This window comes from Pseudocercospora fijiensis (assembly GCF_000340215.1).
Source record: "Pseudocercospora fijiensis CIRAD86 unplaced genomic scaffold MYCFIscaffold_3, whole genome shotgun sequence".
In the NCBI taxonomy this organism is placed as follows: domain Eukaryota; kingdom Fungi; phylum Ascomycota; class Dothideomycetes; order Mycosphaerellales; family Mycosphaerellaceae; genus Pseudocercospora; species Pseudocercospora fijiensis.
Genome location: NW_006921534.1, coordinates 5,632,522 through 5,653,587, shown reverse-complemented (window position 1 = coordinate 5,653,587; position 21,066 = coordinate 5,632,522). Strand labels below are relative to the sequence as shown.

Here is a 21,066-nt window from a genome sequence, read left to right as displayed (position 1 = left end):
TATGGATTCGCTTCGTCTCGTCGTACAACACGTCACCGCCTTGCGACGCTGAGCCCAGCGTTACCAGAACATGACCGGGATGCGCAGGAAAGAAGAAAATGCAGAAGAAAATGCTAAGGAACAAGAGTAACAATGCAGAGTCAGCTGACAAAGGCACGCGATGTGGTGCCGGTGCGGTGCCTTCATGTCTTCCTTAGCGGAGTATATACTCCGATATTACCGCAGGTGTGCCGTAGATATACAGTTCCAGTTATCCAACTGCAGATTGATATAATAGCATTTTTGCGGTTATTATGATATAAGCTGTTCACTCAAGTAAGCGGTTGTTAATAGTTTGCAGTATATACTAAGCCTACCGCTAATTAGCGTCTATAGTTAAAGTAGGTCTCTATAGTTCGCTTAGCTTCTATAGCAGATATTTATCTCTGCGGCATATATATCTCTGCAGTTTAAACACGCTATACTACTACGAGTAAATAAACGGTATAAAGAGGTCTCTACTACTATAGTTCAATTTACGGTAAAAAGATTGCAATGCGGTTAACGATTAATAAGCTAATTAAGCTTGATTGTAGAAGACTATACTACTGCTAATCTATATCTATACAAAGTGCCTCGACCTATCTACCGATCTACCGATCTATTAATCTACTATTTATCTAGTACGCCGCTTAAAGTTATCGTCGTTCGAAGCCGAAAAGGTCTAAAGCCGAAGGATCGCATAGTGCGGCGCGTAAGTCGTATATCGTATATCGTGGATCGTAGATCGTAGATCGTAGGTAGTAGAAAGTAGTCGTCGAAGCGTATATCGTAAAGAAGAAAGTCGTAGAAGGACGATATATAGAAGGACGATATATAGAAGGGCGGTATATAGAAGGGCGGTATATAGAAGGGCGGTATATAGAAGAGTAAGAGATAGTCGGGTACTAATCAAAAGTTAGTAGCTAATAATAAGTGCTAAATAAAACACGTACCGAGTGCGCGAGAGCGGGCAGAGAAAAGAAGCGCCTTAGATAAAGAGCCTATTATAGTGTTAGCTAAGGTCTACAATATCGAGAAGAAGTCTTACCGGATAGAAGTAGTGCTATAGCTAGAGCCTATAAAGTTTAGTTAGTATACTAGAGCAACACGGAAGATTACGCTATACTTACTTAAGCTGCTGCTAATTAGCGTTAATAGTAGAGCCTATACTAGAGTTAGTCTTCTACGAGCCCCGAGTTGCTACTTAACGAACGCACCTAAAGGAACTAGAGGTCCTAGTCTACGAATAGGACACGCTCGCCGCTCTTAAGCTTAGCTACTTCTTTGCCTCTTATTAGCTTAAGGCTACTGCCGGTAACTAGAAGCGTCTAGATCTTGTTGCCTATTATAGCGTTAATGCTAATAGTAGACTCCTTATTAGTTATCTTATATATAGGGAGCTAAAGGAGTAGATTAAGGCCTCGCTAATTATCGATCTAGGCTAGAGTAACTCGCAAGAATAGCGAGAGACCTTTTATAGTACGATAAGTAAAGATGCGATTAATGCGGCCGATATTGTTTATTCGATAGCGCACAAAGTCACTATAGCGGTAGACTGCACGATGCTAGGTTGGCTTGTCGTTGTATCTAAACCGCTTAAACTAGTAGACCGTATTAGGATTCGACAGTATACACTTCTTACGACTATAGTCGTACGTATATACAGATTGTAGCTAGTCGCGGAAGCTTTGCGATATAGCACTGTTCTTAACTAGAAGCTTAAGGATCTTAGCATAATCTTATAGCATACGCTCTCTAGTATTAATATTAAGGTAGTCGCTATTACTAAGGATATCGTCGAAGCCGTTAAGTTTATTACTATTATTGCTTTGCTTAGATCGTAGAAGCACGCTATCGAACAGCTGCGGGTTATTCTCGAAAAGATCCTGCATTTAGGCAGTTAGCTCTAGCTTGTTAGCAAAGCCATCTTATAGCATAAGACGGATAGTCAGATCAAGGCCGTAACGTTATAGTAGATCACGCTCTACATTCTAATAGTTCGTAAGATAGATCTGCTGCTTCGAGTCCTTATACTTAAACTCTCTAGTAAGAACGTTGCAGTTGCTAGCTATAGTATACTCCCTAATCGTTTTAGTGTAGTGTTAGCTAATATAGACGTTTAGTCGCTTCGCTATATTGCGATACTCCTTCGCGCTAGTAGTCTCCTTTAGCTGCTAAGACTAAGATGCCTAACTTAGCTAGCTTAGCTAGGTACCGGCGACGGGTATTAACTTGCTACGACTACGATAACGAGTGTACGGATTCTTAATGTTTAATTGTATAGCGCACTCTATTAGCTCTTAGAATATGCGCCGTATCGCAAGCATCTCAGTTATATAATTAATGCGCTATTAGAGGGTTATCTTCTTGTATATAAGATACACGTTAGATCGGGCGAGGGATGCGAAGATTCATATAAGTACAGCGGATACTAGGATCCGATTACGAGACTGCTAAGTCTACTGCTAGATAGTATCGAAGACTTAACTAAGAATGTTACCTAGCTGCGCTACTATGTCTCGAACAGCTTTTAAGAACGACTCTTCGATGTGCGTATCCTTAAGCTATACTCGAAAGAGAATAGGTGCAACAATTAACTAGCGAGCGTGCTTAGAAAGGGTGTAGCTTCTAAGGTAGTAAAGTAGTAATTGCAGACAGTGCTAACCTAGGGGCATAGGAAAACTATAGAGAGCCTTGCCGTATTAAAGCTAACTATCGGTAGTAAGGATCTCTAAGAGAAGGACTCCGTAGAACAAGCCTATTATACCTTTCAACTCTAAATAAGCTAGGTCTGCTAGGCGTAAGAGGATAATATCTAAAGCAGGAGAGATCTTTAGCAAAGACGGCTTATCTAGTAGTATGCCGAACTGTCGGCTATATACAGTACGAGCTATAGCTAACATTAGTGCCATATACTAACGAATGCGCTAATTCTTATAATAGAAGCGTATATCCGATATAGCGACGTCTAAGTTACTACGGTCTTCTGCTAGCGTATAGCAATAGCAGCAGCTAACAAGACCTATTAGGCCGACTATGCTAGAGTTTTCTTACTACTATAGATAGTCGCTAGTATATGCTATAGTAAAAGCATATACTATAGTCTTAGTTATCGTTCTATCGGCCTTGCGGATCTCTACAACGTCGCTAGCATCTAGTGCGCGTAGAGTAGGCGAGATAATATCGACGACATCCTCTATATTGCTGCTATAGGGACCTAATATAAAAGGGATAACGTTAGTAGACCGGTTGCGTTCTTATATGCTTAGGCCCGCTAAAGTGAAGTACTAACCTATTAATAAACGGTATATATTGCGATAAAGGCCGAAGCCGTCGAGGAAGATAAGGAACGGCGCTAAGATTACTAGCATTCTAGAGGTCTATAAGTTAAAGGTATCGAGTAGGTACTTACGGCTATAGACTATAATCTTTAGTTCACTACGGATAGGATAGGTTTAGTAGATTAGGCGAATACTGCCGTCGCGCGCAATAGCACGTCGAACGAAGACCTTATACTTGTCTTATAGCAAGGGAGTAGCAGGTATCCGACTCTTGTATACGTAGTGCATTGCGACTATAGAATCGATTAGGCGTATATTAGATTCTAGCAAGAAGTAGAAGGAGTCCTCGACAAAGAAGAGCTTATCTGTAGTAAAGTCTCTAGCTAGCTATACGCGTATATAAGATAGCAGGCTACTATACGCAATAAGTAGCGCGATTTAAAGAACAATAGAGCCTTTGCTGCCTTTGTAATTACCTATAGCCTTGCGGTTCGAAGGCTTACGTTAATCTATCTAAATAGTAACGATACGCCTAGTATAACCTTGCGTATTCTTATAGTTACAGCTTGTATCCTAACAAAAGAAGCGCATAAAATCTAATAGAAAGATAGGTCCGCTAGGCACACTAATAAACTAGCTCTAGTCGACTAGTGGCGATACTATCGGTTTATCTTTAGTCCGAGCGGCCTTCTATCCGCGAGTCGTCTTTAGTACCTTATAAGGTAGCGCCTTTCCGCAAGCTAGTCTAGTAGCGTACGAGGTTCTAGCTAAAGCTAAAGCCGACGGTGTCGATATAGTTAGATATCGTATAAAGCGTCTAGAAGTCGTACGCACAGAGCTTGCCTAAGTACGAGACTCCTAAAGCTCTATAGGGGAGTCGATAAGGAGAGCTATATTAGTATAGAGCGACTTGCTAATATTTAATCTAAGGATGCGGGCAAACAGCTAGTATAGGTTAAAGAAGAAGAGGTTTCGAGGCTTTATATCGCCTAATAGTATAGTAGGCAGTGTCTTCTGCTTCTAGAGCAGGATGCTTTAGTACCGAAGCTTAAGTAATAGAAGCACTAACTTTAGGTGCAGCTTAACGGTATCGACAGACATTAGCAGATTAGAGAGGTTCGTAGTAGCAGGCTCTACGAGTAAAGCGAACATCTTGCGTAAAGAGACGTAGTCGCTGCGAGAGATGCCGACATCTTAAAGCTATAGACCGAAGGCTAGTTCTAGCTTACTAATTGCACTAACTTTGCAGCCTTTCTTCTAATTAAACATAAGGGACTAATCGAGTAGTAAGGGACGTAAAGGTAGCAGTATAAGACCTGCTTGCTAAGTCTACTGCTAGGCTTATTGCTACTTAGGTTCGTAATCTTCGTCCGCCTCGATATATTCTTAGCTAGGCATAGCAGTCGTCGTTTCTTAGGGGTCCGCATCGTCGTCTAGCATTTAGTAAGTAGCTGTCTAAACAACCTCCTCGACGGTAAGCTAATCGAGGTCCTTAATTGCTTGCTATATAGTAACCTAGATATTAAGCTCGTTAGCAGTTATTAGTTCTATCGGATTAGCGGGAGGCTAGTTAGAGTTAGACGGCTCGACTGTCTCGACTACGTCGTCGATACTAGGCAAAGCACTCGAGTCTTCTATAAGAAAGTTATCGCCCGCTAGAGCATCCTTATCGTCGCCTACTAGACTATCCTTATTATCGTAGCGGCGCTTTGTACTAGTAGGCGCGCTCGGGGCTAGTATAGATATAGATGCTACTACTACTGCCGATAATAGTATAGCTGTCGCTATTGTAACTTATTAAGCGCTTGCTAAAGCGGCACCTATAGTTGCTAGTTAAGCTAGTTAAGCTAGTTAAGCTAGTTAAGCTAGTTAAGCTAGTTAAGCTAGTTAAGCTAGTTAAGCTAGTTAAGCTAGTTAACGGCCTATACGACGCAGAGCGCCTAGCGGCAAAAACGAGAAGCGCGCTATTAAGATAGATATTGTTCGTATAGTATGCAGTCGTATGCAGCCGTATCTAGTCGCATTTAGGTTGTGTAGCGACTAGAAGTGCAAAAGTATAGTAGGCGGAAGGTGTCTTTATAGGCGGTAGTCGCGAGAAGGAGGCAGGCGCGACTTGCGGGTCCGTACGCGTTACAGAGCAAACACGTACATACACGCTTCTATCGATAAATAGTAAATGAAGCTATAAGAGGCCTAGGGTATATAGATGTCAATATTATATCGTTTATCTAGGTATTAAAAAGCTAAAAAAAAAACGTAGCAGATCTAAGCGAGCGAGCGAGCGAGAGAGAGAGCCGGTAAAAAAAAACGACTATAGAATAGCACACAAAAAGGCCCTTACGCCTTTAGTAGCAGAAGCGTTATTAGGCGCTTTTTAGCACGCGCTAGGCTAGACAGATCCTTTCTCTATATATATATATTAGCATCTTTAACACTTAACAACTAACAAGTTAATAATTATTACCTTGCGACCTTTATCGCTAGCGCCGGTCTTCTGCGGCAAGATATCCTTAAAGTCCGAGTAGATAATAGGGTCTATATCTTCGTCTATGCTATATACTATTAGCTAATCTATCCCGCAAAGCTGCAAACAAATATGCCGAATTGAATGAATGAATAAATAGATAAATAATGCATTAATCGGGTAGCTCGAGATATTAAGAAAAGCTAAAAAGCTAAGCTAAAATGCTGAAATGCTAAGATGTTAAGATGCTAAGATGCTAAGATACTAAGATGCTAAGATGCTAAGATGTTGAGATGTCGAGAGATACTAAGGTATTAAGAGATGCCAAAGGGCTAAGATGCTAAAGGGCTAGCTAGATAGGAGATTAAATGAAATGCTCGTAATCGATATGTCTTGTTAGATAACAGCCTAAGCTTATAGTAATCTGTTAAAGATCAACTTACGGGTAGCTATCGTATATAGCTACGAGAGCCGTATTAGCGTTCTCGTCTCGCTTGCCTATATATATATAATTAGCATTGCTTATAAATTGCTAGGAACAGCAGCAGCAGCAGCTGCCGCCGCAAAAGCATTATTAACACTATACCGAGTTTCTTATTAGCTCGGAGAGCTATCGCAGTCTCCGAGTATAGGGAGCGATACTACCCTACGATCTAATTAGTATATGCTATCTACGGAAGCGGCGAAGGTTCGGAGGTTCGGAGGTCTAGAGGTTTAAAGGTTCAAAGCTTATATTAAATAATGCTTTACTAGCTAGACATCGGCTATGTATGCAATATTAAATAACATACACTAGCAGAAAGTTTGGCCCTACTAGGCGGACTTGTCGTAGTCTAAACGACCTTTTATATAAAAAAAACTGCAGATCGTTAGTATTACTGAACCTACTAATCTTAACGAGATATAGGAGAAAGTAAAGTTAAGAGAGCTAGATGTCAACCTATACGATAAAGAACTCGTCTTCGCTAAAGCGGTTCTCGAAGAACTCGAGAGTCTCTTTATTATTTATAGCTAAAAGGCCGGAGTCTTCTTCCTCTATAATAGAGCCGACGTATTTCTATAATATTGTTAGTATAGCACTAAATCTGTAGCACTAAATCTAAAGCGAACATCTGTAGCAAAACATTATACCGCTAGCACACTAAAGAGCACTTAAGCGAAGTGTAGCATATTTAGATATGTAAAAGTTTTGCTAAAGGAAAAGCTAGAGCATCGCTGTTAGAGCAAAAAAGTATAGCATAATACAGCTTTAGAGGAGAAGAGCAGAGTGCTAAAGATTAAAAAAAAGGGTAGGCGGGCAGTATAGTATTAGGGATCTCAACTTACGCGGCAGCGCTTAATAGTATTAGACTTAACTGACCGGAGGTCTAGCGCTCTCTTTCTTGCCTAGGAAAACAGTATCTTGTTCGTCTCTTTAATATTATTGCTATATATCTCTTTAATAATATAGTCCTTCTACTTATAACTGCCTGTCTCGAAATGCATCTATTTAAACTTATAGTCTAACAAATCACGCTGCTCTGTCTCTTGCTCGAATGCTAAAGCTTAAGTCGTATCGCAAGCAGGCAAAGATTTTTGCTTTAAACGCATAGTTAGATTCTAAGATAGCTATCTCAAATGTGCACGCATCTATTTACTCGTTAGCATAATTCTACCGCTGCACTACGCTGCCCGCCGCCCTATAATAAAAGGCTGCCGAATTGTTAAGTAAATAAATAGCTAATTAGGACCGATAGACATAGTCGTATAGAAGACCTAGAATGTTGAATATTTAGGATAGATTATTCGGGATGGATTTCTATACCGGAGTATCTAGCGGCGGGCGCTACGGAGGGATTTCGGCTATCTCGACGCGCGCGGGAAAAGGAAGATCAATTTATATAGCTATATTATAGTACGAAATCTATAAGCGCCCGAGAGACTTAATAGTAGTAGTAGTAGAGAAATATTTAGAAGCGTAAAAGCTAATTAGCTAAAGTCGGAGGTGCTAGTATCCACTCCGCAACCGCTTAGCATACAGTATAATTAGCTTCTATAGTAGAAGTAGGTCTCTACGGTTTATAAAGCTCTATAGCAGACGACGGTATATAGTATAGTATTAATAAATAGCATAATATCTATATACTATATATATACGGTTGCCGATAGCGTATACAGTTGATATTGATATCTACAGCTGACTACAAGATTACGGCGACCCTGCAGCAATTTCAGACCCTATACTTACGCTAAGGTTCGTTCCTTCCCGTCACCCGTCACGGGAGGCTCGCTTGCGGTCTTGGCGCTTTGCCCCGCGGGCGCCGGGGGATCGGCGAACATGGCCCTTGCATTTTGGAGCAGTGCGAGAGCTCTGACTGTGAGAGCTGTGCCATGCCAGGCAATTTTTTTCTCTCCTCTCATTACATTAGCACAGCCTCACAGTGCCTCCAAATCCCCAATGCCTCCCTCCACGCTCTGTCGACCCGCTGTCCTGCGAACACTCACGAATGCTTGCCTAACCCCAAAGCGATTCGCGAGCAGTGCTCCCTCTGCCTCCCAGCCAGCTCAATCACCTTGCGCACCACGACATCTACTCTCTATATCCGACCTCCTTCCTTCAGAGCTCACCACCCTCGTCCGAAATGCCTCCAAATACAAGACGGCCGTCAAGTCCCACGCCGTCCCCCCACACCTTCAAGCCCGACTTATGGCTCAGACAGTCGCCATCATGTTCACCAAGCGAAGCACCCGCACAAGAGTCTCTACGGAGGGGGCTATAGCGATGATGGGTGGCAACCCGATGTTCTTGGGAAGCCAAGATATTCAACTTGGTGTAAACGAGTCATTATACGACACAAGTGTGGTTATCAGCAGCATGGTCTCAGCCATCGTCGCACGAGTCAATGCCCACGATGATGTTGCAACCATGGCCAAGCACAGCAGCAAGCCAGTCATCAATGCACTATCGGACCTGTACCACCCTCTGCAGAGTATTGCCGACTTTCAAACACTCCTCGAGGCTTTCCCAAGCTCAGAGAGTGCCGGTGCAGAGAGCTTAGGTCTTGAAGGACTCAAGATTGCATGGGTCGGTGACGCAAACAACGTACTGTTCGATCTTGCTATCGGTGCTGCCAAGCTTGGTGTCGAGGTCGCTGTGGCCACGCCCAAAGGATACGAGATTCCTGACTTCATGAGAAATATCATCAAGTCAACAAGCCCGAACTTCAAACTCACCGAGACCCATGAACCAGCTGAAGCTGTCAAGAATGCCGACGTGCTGGTGACAGATACCTGGGTCAGCATGGGTCAAGAAGCCGAGGCGAAGAAGAGGCTGCAAGATTTTGCAGGCTTCCAGATCACGAAAGAGCTTGCACAGAGAGGTGGAGCGAAAGAGAGCTGGAAGTTCATGCATTGTCTACCACGACACCCTGAAGAGGTACGTCCGACTTAGGTCACGAAGTATTCCTCAAACCTTGAGCCTGATGCTCGTGCGTGATTTTGGATCATATCGCAACTTTGCTCACTGAGAGGTCCAGGTCGCCGATGAAGTCTTCTACTCGCCTGCCAGCCTCGTCTTCCAAGAAGCAGAGAATCGTCTCTGGGCCGCAGTCGCCGCGTTGGAGGCTTTCGTCGTCAACAAAGGCGAGGTCATCCCGGCAGAGATCTCAGAGCAAATACATGCAGGACGAGTCAAGGCCATGATGGAGAAGCTCACCGGAAAATCGTCATGATCTCTGACATCTAGGCGGGCTCTCATCTAAATCTACGAAACCAGCAATCAACCGCCATAATGTTGCTACACAAAGTCGGACGCACTCTGTGGCCTGGCTCCAGCACGGCTTCTCGGGTAAGCCGGTGGCAAGCACCAAGAGCTGCCCTGACCAGAGTTGCGCAAAGATGGCGCTCACCTCTCCGCGACCAGCTCAATAGCCACAAGTGCGGCCGATGAATGATACCTAGAAATGCCCAGATGCCGTCACCTAGTCCTTTGCTGGCATCGACCTTCATCATGTCGAACTCAGGGTGAGGATGCTTGGTGTGAACGAAAGTTCAGCCTCAGCCATGTTGGAACCCTTCGGCCGAAGAGGGGAATGACCGTAATGGTCAGAACAACCAGGTAACTATAAAGGTTACAGAATGGCGGGCATTCAAGACTTTCGCTGCTGATGCTGAAATCGTTCGTCGTTAATCACAAATGCAGACCCAATCCCTGCTTCAGCAAGCAGAATTTTGATCACCAAATGCAGCCTTACAAGGCTACGCTATCTCGTGAGTGTGACAACTGTACCATACAGTTGGTACGCTATCGATCCCGCGTCTATTTGCTTGACCTTGAAGTTCGATCATCGCGTTCACGAAAAGAAATTCCTGCATCAAGTCACAACTATTCCTTCTCGACCGAGGCGCCCACAAGTGTTTGTCGTCCTGTCTTTGAGACGACATGCGAATGAAATACAGTATCACTCAATAAGTCGGTTCGCTCGGATTGCGCTGTGTTTTCGGTTCGCTTTTGTCACCTGACCGCATGGCGCATTCTCGGGCTTGGACTCAAGGACAGGCCTATCAACGAGAGAGTTCTGAGCTTCTCCTCAAAAGCCAGGCAACACCCATGTCCCTTAGCTGCAGAGGGGTAGCACGCGCACGCCTGCAAAGACTACGACGCTGACGACCAGAATTATTAGAGGTGGTCCGATTCCGCTTCTTTCAGAACCTCAGCGGCGATACAGGAGCTTGTAAGTGTTCATCAGCTCCTCATGCTAGACGACGAATGTCGCTCGACTCCAAAGCCAACCCTGCAGGATGACCGGCGTCTCCAAGTCTACGTATCTGGATAATTTATGCAACTTTCTGGATACCTTTTCGTCCCGACCTCTGCCGGCCACCTTGTACCGCATCCAACATTCGGGTTCGCGAGCTTACTTGGATGGCGGGAACCTGAAGGCGCGGTCGAATTTGGTACCTGAAAACGTGCAAGAGCTCTGTTTCGCTGTCGCAGAGCATTTGAAGTGGTTTCGGTCGAGAGTAGACAGCTGCTTCATATCAGTATGGGACGATCCATGGTGCGCTCATTCGTGGGGAGAGATCCGGGCGAGGCAAAGGGAGCCCGGTGGAAGTGATGTCGTCCTGTACGAGATTGACACCAAGTTCTTGGGCAAAGGGCTCGCCAGTATGGTCTTTCATGTCGATTCTCTACTTACATCGCTTGGATTGAATCGGCCGACATTACTGAAAGGGCAGGAATATCTCATCCTGCTCGGCGTACCCGCAAAGGCTATCAAATACTCCCATAACATCTCGGAGCCGGCTCTTGGAGGTAAGAACATGGCCATCTCTGCAAAGACTCTTGCTAAAGCTTCCAACAGCTGGCATACTGAAGCAAATTGACCTCGAGGCGTGCCAACATAGACCATCTCACGATTCAACACATCGGCAAATCTGCTTGACATGTGCTAGCGAAACAGCTTTGGATCGACATCTGCAATCACGCAGAGTAGCGTTTATGGGCCTCAATGGACACGCAAACGGTCAAGTCAACGGGCCCATGAATGGTCACACAAATGGCATCGTTCATCTGGATGGCTATACCAACGGACACACCAACGGACTCTCAAATGGTATCACGAACGGTCATACTAATGGCTCAGCGAACGGCCAAATGAATGGGAACGGCCTCAATGGCATCGAGAATGGCCACGTCAATGTGAACGGCAATGGTCAAACAGCCACGCCCTCCAATTCATCATCAGATTCGAGAGGCAGCTACGTACCCGGTGGATTTCTCCAGATCCCTCATTGCGATCCGGAGAACGGATGGCATCCTATTGGATGAACAAAGGGATGACTAGGAAGGCAGACGACGAATGATGATCGACATTACGTTTTTCACATGCGATGATGATGGCGAAAACCTGAAAAAAAAAATGCATGAAGTGAAATGGAACAGCGAGATCAAAAACGAGCGAGGGATGCTACGGCATAACAGTGCGAGGCCGAGGCGAAAAAGCGAGAAATGATTACCATTCCCCCAAAAAGTCTGATATACCAATACTCGGGGTTTTTTGTTCTCTCTCACTCTTTGTATACTAATACCAACAGCCTTTTACTGTACTACGGAGGGAGCGGGAATTTGTGAGATGCAATGTAAAACTTCTTATTGTCTACTTCTCTTCCAACGAGCCTAGACCCAGCCATCAGCGCCGGTACGTCGGAACAAGGCAGAAATTGCCATGGTTCAGGCTTTATGACTCTCACATGCTTGATCCTAGCTCCATCACCAATCGAATCAGACGGACGTGACGGATTCTTGGGGCCGAATCGAGCCTTGATCCTGATGACGCCGAGGCGCAATGCTTTTCTCGGCATGCTCACCTTTTAACTTGGCACTGTGTTGAAAGAGGCGATGCACGAGGTTTGGATATGACGAAGGCTGGGAGTAACTATCACATGCCAAAATCATCCATCCATACGTCCAGAGTATGTATCCTGCTGCTAGTACTAAAAAATCGCCAAAGCATTCGGCGGACTGCCAATGCCCCCCGGAACATTCAACGGCACACTCGTCAACAAAAACGAATACCGACCCAACCTCTCCGCCGTCTCCGACAGCGCTTTCAAATCCCAAAGTTCCCCAATCGACATCCCAAACAATCCCAAAAAATATTGATGCAAAACTAATTCGGAAACGTCACCTTCTTTGCCGTTGACTATTGGAGGAATGTGTTCGAAAGCGATCATGTCGCCTGCCACGGCGCTGAAGTGTTTGTTCCAGAACCATTTTGCCGTTTCTACGTCCCCCGTGACGCCGGCGACGCGGTGGGAGGACATTAATTTGGCTTGGGCTTCGCCGGAGATGTTGGAGAGGGCTTCGGTGAAGCCGGAGCGGATTATGATTACATCGCCGGGTTTGAATTCGACGTTTTGTTTTTTTGCTACAGTTTCGATGTCTTGGACTGTGATCTTGTCGTCGGTGAAAGGGTTGAAAGGACGGCCGGTTTCTTCGGCGAATTTTTTGAAATCGATGAAGACGCCGCGGGCGACCATGCCGCCGCGTTTGTGCCAGTGGTTTAGGGTGGGGAGTTTTTGGTCGTGGTCTTCGTTTCCGTGCTGTTGGGTGAGTTCGTCGACGGAGGTTTTGGTGAAGTTGTAGCCGGATTGGCTGGCTTGGTGGTGGAAGTGCACTAAGGAGTCCCATTGGGATGAGCATTGGGTGTTGAATTCGACTTCGTCGTCGTAGCCGTGGCAGGCTAGTGGAGTGTCGACGAAGCTGACGACTTTGTGGACTAGTCCTTTACGACCGAAGCCTGGGGTTTTGATTGCTCCGATGGGCCAGTTGAGGGAGACGTGAACGCCTTCCTTGGCTTCGGCATAGGCGGCTTTGATGACTTCTGGTGTGAGGAGGTTGAGAGTGCCGTAGACGTCTTTCTTGCCATCCTTGTCCCACAGGCCCCAGGCACACCCTGATTGTCGTCAGCAAAGTATTGGTAATCATGATGGAGATGCGGTACGAAGTCATACCTTGCGGCATGCCCTCTACCTTGGGCAAGTCATCGAAGTCTGGAATGTTAGACATACTCAAACTATCTTGCGGAACAGGTTGTGGTCACGATTAGGCTCTTCGAACACAAAGTCAAGGATGCCTGGTACTTGGAGGAGGATGGAAATACCTCCGCTTCTGTACGAAACGAAGAGTAGTTGTTTACTTTATTGCTCGAGCTCTTCCTTCTGCCGCTTAGGCTCATGGTTCTGGGCGGGCACGCGGGGTATGTGGCATTGTGACGAACAACCCGAGCTCGGTAGAAAGGCGGAGACTCTAATGCGAGTAGCTCTGTCGAGTCGCGTTGGTTTCGTGTTCGTCGTGGTCATGCTGATGGGTATAAGGACGCACTGTTGATATGTTTATACAGGATACATATAGGGCAGTGATGACCTTGATGGAGGCCGTTACAGGAACCACGCGAGGCATGTCGTCTTCGAACCTTAACTAGGTGTCTGTATTCTGGCAACGCGCTAATTCTCGGGTAGCCCATTCCGTAGAGATCCACAATTAAATAACGTTTTATATGCCCCGCTAAGACTATGAAATTCGTATGCATTCGCGTTATAATTTTAGGAATTTCGAAATTACTACTACCTCGTTACCTCTATTATCGCTATAATAGAGGATCTACTAGTTATCGCTATACCTAACGGTAATAGCGATACGCTTAGCAATCTTAGCGTCCTTCGCGATAGGCTCTTCCTTATCGATAAGGATATACCGCTATCCTATACTAAATAGATTGTTACTATTAAACTAATATCTAATATATATAGCTATACTCGTATAATAATCCCTAAAGCAGACTATAATAGTAGTATCGTTTCTAGGTCCTATTATAAGTATATTAAGGCTAAGCGGATAGAAGCGGCGGAAGCAAAGAAGAAGAAGGTCGAGGATACTATTTCTAGTTGCCTAAAGCTAGAATATACGCCCTTCGAGCCTTATAGGCTTAATCTTACTATATTATAGTACTACGATACTATTAATAGTAAGCCTACGAAGGTTCTTGTCTAGCGTACCGATTATCGATAAAAACATACCTATACCTTATAGTATAGCGACGCTCGGCGGACTAACGTATACCTAAAAGAGATAGGTTAAAAGAAGCTAGATAGATTACTACGGGTTAGTCGTACGAGAGACTTTTTAAAAGATAACTACAGCAACATTAGTAGCTACGCTATTTAGTATTAGACGTTATATAACCTAGTAAGAAGCTTACTATACTACAATCGAGATAAGCGCTATATTATCCCTAGTAAAAGCGCTATTCTACGGCAAATTAAAGAGGCGAGAGAGCGTGCGATTAAGCGTAGTTGTTATTACTAGGTCTTCTAGGTATAGACGTCTAAAGGCCTTAAATAGGGCATTACACATACTACTAAGAAGGGCATTAAGCTACTTAAGAGGTATAGCGAGTTCTTATCGTATATAAGAAAATAGGTATATAGCAACGTATAGAACACCCTCTACTAATCGCCGTAGTAGAAAGTAGAACTAAACCGTGCCTTTTTTAGGGTAGGGCAGAGCGTTTACTATTAACTAGGCTACGTACGGATAGTATATATGCCGAGCCGGTAACCGAGTATGTCCGTACGAGCGACCGAGCTTTTCTACGTATACGCTAAGCAGGCTTTGCGCTAGCGAGACAGCACCGTAGTATACGTAATAATATTACATAATTGTTATATAGGCTTGCTAAGGCATAATAGGAGACTTTACTTACTTAGGTTCTTACAACTATCTCCTTCCCCTAGTATAGCTATACTAGCTATAGGGCAATATAGTAAATTATACTATTTCTTATACTCTGCGCTACACTTACGCGTCTTGTGCGCACTTATCGCTAGGCTGTAGTTGCTAGGCACGTTATAATTTGCCTCGTAGTTGCTTGTTTGTCTATAGACCTAAAGCGTAGCTGCTTCTAGTGCTAGCTAGAGGTTGCCTAAATTTCTAAGAACGCGGTAGCTACGCGAGAACGCAAGCTATCCGAAAGCGAGGCGAGTATTTAAAGCATTCGAAGCCCGCTTAAAAACTTCTTCTTTTTCTAAGCGCTCCGAATACTATATACCTACGCCCTGCCTGCTTTGCCCTCGCGCCCCCCTAGTATTACTTAAAGATTCTTCTTTTTTAAATATCTATCTAAAAAAACATTACTAGTATATCTACCCCTTCGCGTACCTTAGGTAAGCGCGCCGTAGGCGTACCGCCCTCGATATCTACTACGCCTACCTAGCGCCTACTAAAAGTCCTAGAAGGCTATACTCGTTACTTTAGGTATATAATAGCTAATAGTATGTTTTCTCGCCCCTTACTATATATACGCGCTTTGTAACTAACTCGCTTTAGATAACCTATCTAAGCTCTACGTAGGCGGTAATATAGACCCTACTACTAAGCGCAACTATAATCGCTGCTATAGCAGCTATTATACCTATACTCCTATTATAGCACGCGCGCTCGTAGCGCTACTAGCGCGTATTCGCGCTATACGCGCTATGCGCGACCTTTACGATCTAGACAGCTACGACTCCGTCGAGGAGTCTAACGAGGCCTTAGAGGCTCTCTAGGCTAACCTAGACGCCGTAGTCGCACGTAGGTTTCTTATACGCTCTGCTTACGCTTCGTATACTAACCTCGATATTAGTTATTCTGTCTACGCTCGATGCCTTCTATATTAACAAGAATAAGGTAACTCTAGGCGGCAAAGCCCTAGCCCGCAAGGGGGCCGCTAGCGGGTCCCTTACGGACGTTAACCTCCTTAGTACCCTCGAAAATATTAGCACTAACTTAGCCGGCTTAGTAGAGATCGGTCGTTAGGTATAGTTTTTCCTATAGCCTCGTTTTACTTACGCTTCGTATACTAACTGCACTAGAACCTCGCTTAGCGCGTCGGCGCTAACGCCGTCGCTACTATCGATACCGCTATAGGTATCGAGGCCGAGGAGGACGAGAAGGAGTCTAAGGATAAGTAGAGTAGGCGGCCCGCCGTCGCCGCGCCTATGCGGCGCCTTCTTTATATATACTAGGCTAATAGGCCTTTTTTTAGTAGCGAAACGAGTACGTGTCTACTATTTTTCTTAAGTTTCATTTTCTTTTGTTTTAATTACTACCTACGCTTACGCTTCGCTTAAGCTTCGAACTCGTCTAACGCTATAGAATCTTTAATATAAACAGCTAGCTCCTAAGTGTTGTATTCTTTAGGCTAACCTCGCTACTTAATAAGGTAGTACGCCTTCTGCTTCTTTATCTTCTTTGCTACGATTGTTTCTACCTACTGCTTATCGCCTTTAGCGACGGGCATACTTATCTTATACTCCTCGCTATCGCGCCTATACTAAGGCTCGAGGAGGGAAATATAGAAAACATTGTAGATCTTCGTGCTTAACGGTAGTGCTAGGCGGTACGCCTACGCTCTAACTACGTTAATAATATAGAAAGGCCCTATATACTTTAGGCTAAGTTTCTTCTTTAGGATATCTAAGCTAATATTCTTTATCGATAGTAAGACTAAGTTACCTATACTATATATCTTAGTAGTATAGTATGTATTGTATTGCTTAGCCTAGTATTCTGCTGCTTTCTACTAGCATTCCGTAAGCATTTTATATACTTGTCGTAGTCGCTCCGTAGCGTTAATAGCTGCTAGTGCCCTTCCCTTAGTTAGCTCGTCCCGAGCTAGCAGCTTATTTGCGCTTAGTATCAAATTAGGGTTAAAGCCGTAGAGCATCTTAAAGGGGCTTATACGCAACGTAGGATAAACGCTATTATTGTAGGCAAACTCCGCCTAAGGCAATAGTTTAGCCTACTTATCCTAATTCTTAGAGTAATAGTATCGTAGGTATTGCTCGAGGGTCTAGTTCGCGCGTTCGGTTTGCCTATTAGTCTAAGGATAGAAGGCTATACTAAGCCTACGCTTTATATACGCTTCGAAGTAGAAGTCGCTCTAAAACTAGCTAGTAAAAAGCGATCTACGATCGCTAATAATGCCCGATAGCACTCTAAAACGCCTAATTACCTCCCTTTAAAGGATATCCGCGAGTTCTACTGCTATACACTTCTTCGTCGTTAGGATAAAGAGGCTTATTTTCGTATAGCGGTCGACTATTACGAGGATCGTAGTATATACGTAGGTACCGAGCTTACTCGGCGGGAGATTAGTAATAAAGTCTATCGTTAATTCTTGCTATAGTCGGGTTAGTATAGGCAGCGTAGCGAGCTCGCTATATAGGCGATAGCGCTTCGCCTTCGACTATTAACAAATTCTATAGGTACGGATATAGGCCGTAATATCCTCGGCTATCTTTAGCTAGAAGTACTTTCGGCATATTAGGTCTATAGTCTTAGCTATACTAAAGTGTCTAGCTAAAGGGTCGTCGTAGCATATACGTATTAGTTACGTACGTAAGGCGTAGTCCTTAGGGATATATAGCGTATCGCCGTAGTAAATAAGGTTACTACGACGAGAATAGCTAGGCGGGAGATTAGAACTACTTAACGAGACTAAGCTACCCGACGGTAAGCTTGTCTCGTATAAGCCTCCTCCTCTTGCTTACTCTAGCTGTTATAGAGTATATACGAAACTAAGGATTATATTAGGTATCTTATAGTAGAGCCTATTATTCCTAACGATAGTAGCCGCTACTCTTACGGGACTGCTAATAAAACTCTTACGTTCCGCTAGCGCTATACTAGCGTCTCGTATCCCTATATATATAATAGAGATACGTTTTATAATCGGCTCGATATCCTCGGGCAGATTTAACTATAGAGCTAGTTTCGACTATAATATAGGAAGAAGGTTGTTCGCCGCCTATAACTTGCTTTTGTAGTCGCTATATCGCGAAGGTATATTAGCTAGATTTCGTTTACTAGCCCGATATTTAATAGTAAAGTTAAAAGGTATAAGGAAGGTCGCCTATCTTACCTACCTTCCGACGAGCTACTTTATCTTTATAAAGCCCTTAAGATTAGCATAGTCGATAACTACGCGGATCGTATACTAGGCGCTATCGAGGTACAGGCGCTAATACTTAAAGGACTCGACAACCGCTAAGAGCTCCTAATTATAGGTTTTATAATTTATCTTAGCTAGGACTATTTTCTATAACTAGAAAGCAATAGGATGCTAATTCCTATCTTCGCTCTATTATAATATAATTCCTACTAAGGCGAACGTAGAGGCATTAGTTTCGATACGTAGGGGCTTCGTAGGATTATAGTTTCGTAATATCGAGGCCGAGCTAAAGGCAGCCTTTAGCTAGCGGAACGCTTGCTCCTCGCTTTCGCCCTATAGGACCTATCCTAGCTTTCGGCTATTTACGGCTCCTTTCGATAGGGCGGTTAGCGGTATAACGATTCGGGAGTAATTTAAGATAAACCTCCGATAGAAGTTATAGAATCTAAGGAAGGATTAAACCTCCTTTAGCGTTAATAGACGAGGCTACTCGGTAATAGCGTTTACCCTACGCTAATCTATCGATACGCCTTCGGTACTAACGATAAACCCGAGGAATTCGACTTCTTTCTTCTAGAAGGAACATTTCTTTCTATTCGTATATAAGGCGAACTTCCGGAGCCGCGGAAGGATAGCGCGTACGTCTCGTACGTAGTCCTCTCGCGTTTTGCTATAGATAAGAATATCGTTAAAGTAGACGATATAGTAAATATTAACTAGGCTAGCTAACGCCCTATTAATATATCCTTAAAACGTAGTAGGAGCATTAGTAAGCCTAAAAGGCATTACCTTATACTCGAAGTGCCCGTACCGCGTACGGAACGTAGTCTTCTACTCGTCGCCTCGCTTAATACAGATACGGTAATATACATCCTAAAGGTCTAAGGACGTATACTATTCGGCGTCCTTAAGCCTATTAAGCGTTTCGCTAATAAAAGGCAGGGGGTAACGATTTTTAATAGTAATCTCGTTTAGCCCCCTATAATCGATATAGAGTCTTAGACTGCTATCCTTCTTTAGTACGAATAGAATCGGCGTACCTGCCTCGCTTATACTAAGCTAGATCTAATTATTCTCTAAGGCTAAGCTTAGGTAATTACGAAGGTCGCTAAGCTCTCTCCCTAAAGAATAGTAGAGAGGTTTGTATAGTAGCTTCGTTCCGGGGATTAGGTTAATCGTATGCTCTACGTCTTCGGGGAGCTTATATCTCGCTTTAGGCGTTATTATAAAGACGTCTTCGAAGTCTTTAAATTCTTCTAGTAAGGAGGAACCTTTAGCGATATCGCGGAGCTAGCGAACGCTAATCGTATATACGTATAGGGCGTTACGTATATCCTTCTAGAATTCCTATAGTTCCCGTACGCGTATCGAACGCGCTACGGCTTCGTTCCTATAGGTCTAGGCATCTATCGAGCTATCGACGATTACCTTTTAATCGCGCCTCTAAGGCCTACTAAGAATAATATTAGGGAGGGGCATCTCGAAGGTATAGAACACTCCGGTAGTAATGCGTTCTTAGCCTATAGAGTCGGCGATCCGTAAGCGCAAATAATACGCTCCGTAGTAGTATCCTCGGTCGCCCTAGAAACTGTCGGCGCTAGGTAGCATAGTATTAACAATCCGCTAAGGCTAGTATCGTAGAACGAATTCTTAAGATACTATATTAATGTTAGTAGCATTATCTAATAAGCATTCGACGGATACTTCCCCTTCTTACGTAACGATTGCTCCGCGTACGCGTCCCGTAGGTACTACTACTACTAAGCTACTTAGTTAAGATTCCGTACCTATCCCTAGCTCTTAGGAAGTGCCTTATCTTTTCCCTTAGCCTTCGAGTCGTTCTTCTTCTCTTTAGCATTAGCGGCTACCTTACGTACCGTAGGGTTGTCGTCTTTCTAGAGATAGCGGTTCGGGTACGCGTTCTTATAATAGCCTTTCTAGCGATAGCTATAACATTCGACCTTGCTAATATTATACCTACCTTACGAGTTATCGCCTTTCGTATACTTCCCGCCTACGCTACGGTCGCGATTTAACTACTACTTATAGGCCTAACTATTAGATCGACGCTTCTTGCCTTTACTACCTCCGGTTTTATCGTAGTTACGATCCTTGCGTTTGCTAGACGGCTTATTAGGGATCTCGATGCGCGTCGTAAGCTTTACGAGTTTGTAACGCGTCGTTAGTACTATATAGTATTTAATAATCGCGCTACGAATCGCCGGCTAGAGTTTAACGAGGAGATAGCGGATCCTATACTCCTCGCTATAGTCGCTAAGTTAATCTTCGAGTACTACGAGCTTAAGGGCAAAGCTTTAGACTAACTGTCCCTTACGCTAACGAGCCGCCTTATACTCGAGAGTTACGTCTAGTATACGGTTTATAGGGTCCCCGACGCAGTCCCGATAGAAGGTTTTAAAGTCCTAGTAGGTGTAATTTTGTAGGTCCTTAAGGCTATTTTTATTATACTATCGCTCCTACGCATCGCCTGCGAGGTATATAATACTATAAAGTACCTTGCTTTCGTCTATATAATAGGTAGCTCCGGATAGTATAAAGGTAATAGAAAGTTCTCGAAGGAATCGCCTCGACTCCTTAATCGTATCGCCTTTAAAGGGCTTAGGTTCCTTTAGACGAGGCTTAATAGCCGCAAGGCTAGCGACTGCGTAGCTTATACTAGGTATAGGGGCTACGCTTAGCGCACTTCTGGAAAGAGGTAGTCGATACGAGATAGATTTAGCTCTCTAAGATTTAGGCCTCTAAATCGACTCGTTAGCTAATTCTTCCTCGTCCTTATTGTCGTCGTCGCCTAGGGATAGGGTAT

The 21,066-nt window shown here is 44.1% G+C and overlaps 4 protein-coding genes across 4 annotated transcripts; 3 read left to right on the top strand and 1 right to left on the bottom strand.

The window, feature by feature from the left end:
• Positions 1–1,583: 1,583 nt before the first annotated feature.
• Positions 1,584–9,476, top strand: MYCFIDRAFT_173928 (uncharacterized protein; the record flags this gene model as incomplete). The annotated part of the gene is made up of 4 exons (XM_007927363.1): positions 1,584–1,598; positions 7,943–9,181; positions 9,224–9,233; positions 9,274–9,476. The coding sequence occupies 4 exons, from the start codon at positions 1,584–1,586 to the stop codon at positions 9,474–9,476; spliced, it is 1,467 nt and encodes a 488-aa protein (XP_007925554.1).
• Positions 9,477–10,469: 993 nt separating this feature from the next.
• On the top strand, positions 10,470–11,905 carry MYCFIDRAFT_203237 (uncharacterized protein). The gene is made up of 2 exons (XM_007927361.1): positions 10,470–11,059; positions 11,109–11,905. The coding sequence occupies exons 1-2, from the start codon at positions 10,546–10,548 to the stop codon at positions 11,573–11,575; spliced, it is 981 nt and encodes a 326-aa protein (XP_007925552.1). The 5' UTR covers positions 10,470–10,545; the 3' UTR covers positions 11,576–11,905.
• On the top strand, positions 11,607–11,878 carry MYCFIDRAFT_173926 (uncharacterized protein; the record flags this gene model as incomplete). The annotated part of the gene is made up of 2 exons (XM_007927362.1): positions 11,607–11,727; positions 11,754–11,878. 2 exons carry the CDS (start codon positions 11,607–11,609, stop codon positions 11,876–11,878), a joined length of 246 nt encoding a protein of 81 aa, XP_007925553.1.
• Positions 11,906–12,186: 281 nt separating the features above from the next.
• On the bottom strand, positions 12,187–13,362 carry MYCFIDRAFT_211035 (uncharacterized protein). Its single transcript, XM_007927360.1, has 2 exons — positions 13,261–13,362; positions 12,187–13,202 (listed from the first exon to the last, which is right to left on the bottom strand). The coding sequence occupies exons 1-2, from the start codon at positions 13,313–13,315 to the stop codon at positions 12,241–12,243; spliced, it is 1,017 nt and encodes a 338-aa protein (XP_007925551.1). The 5' UTR covers positions 13,316–13,362; the 3' UTR covers positions 12,187–12,240.
• Between the last annotated feature and the right edge of the window lie 7,704 nt (positions 13,363–21,066).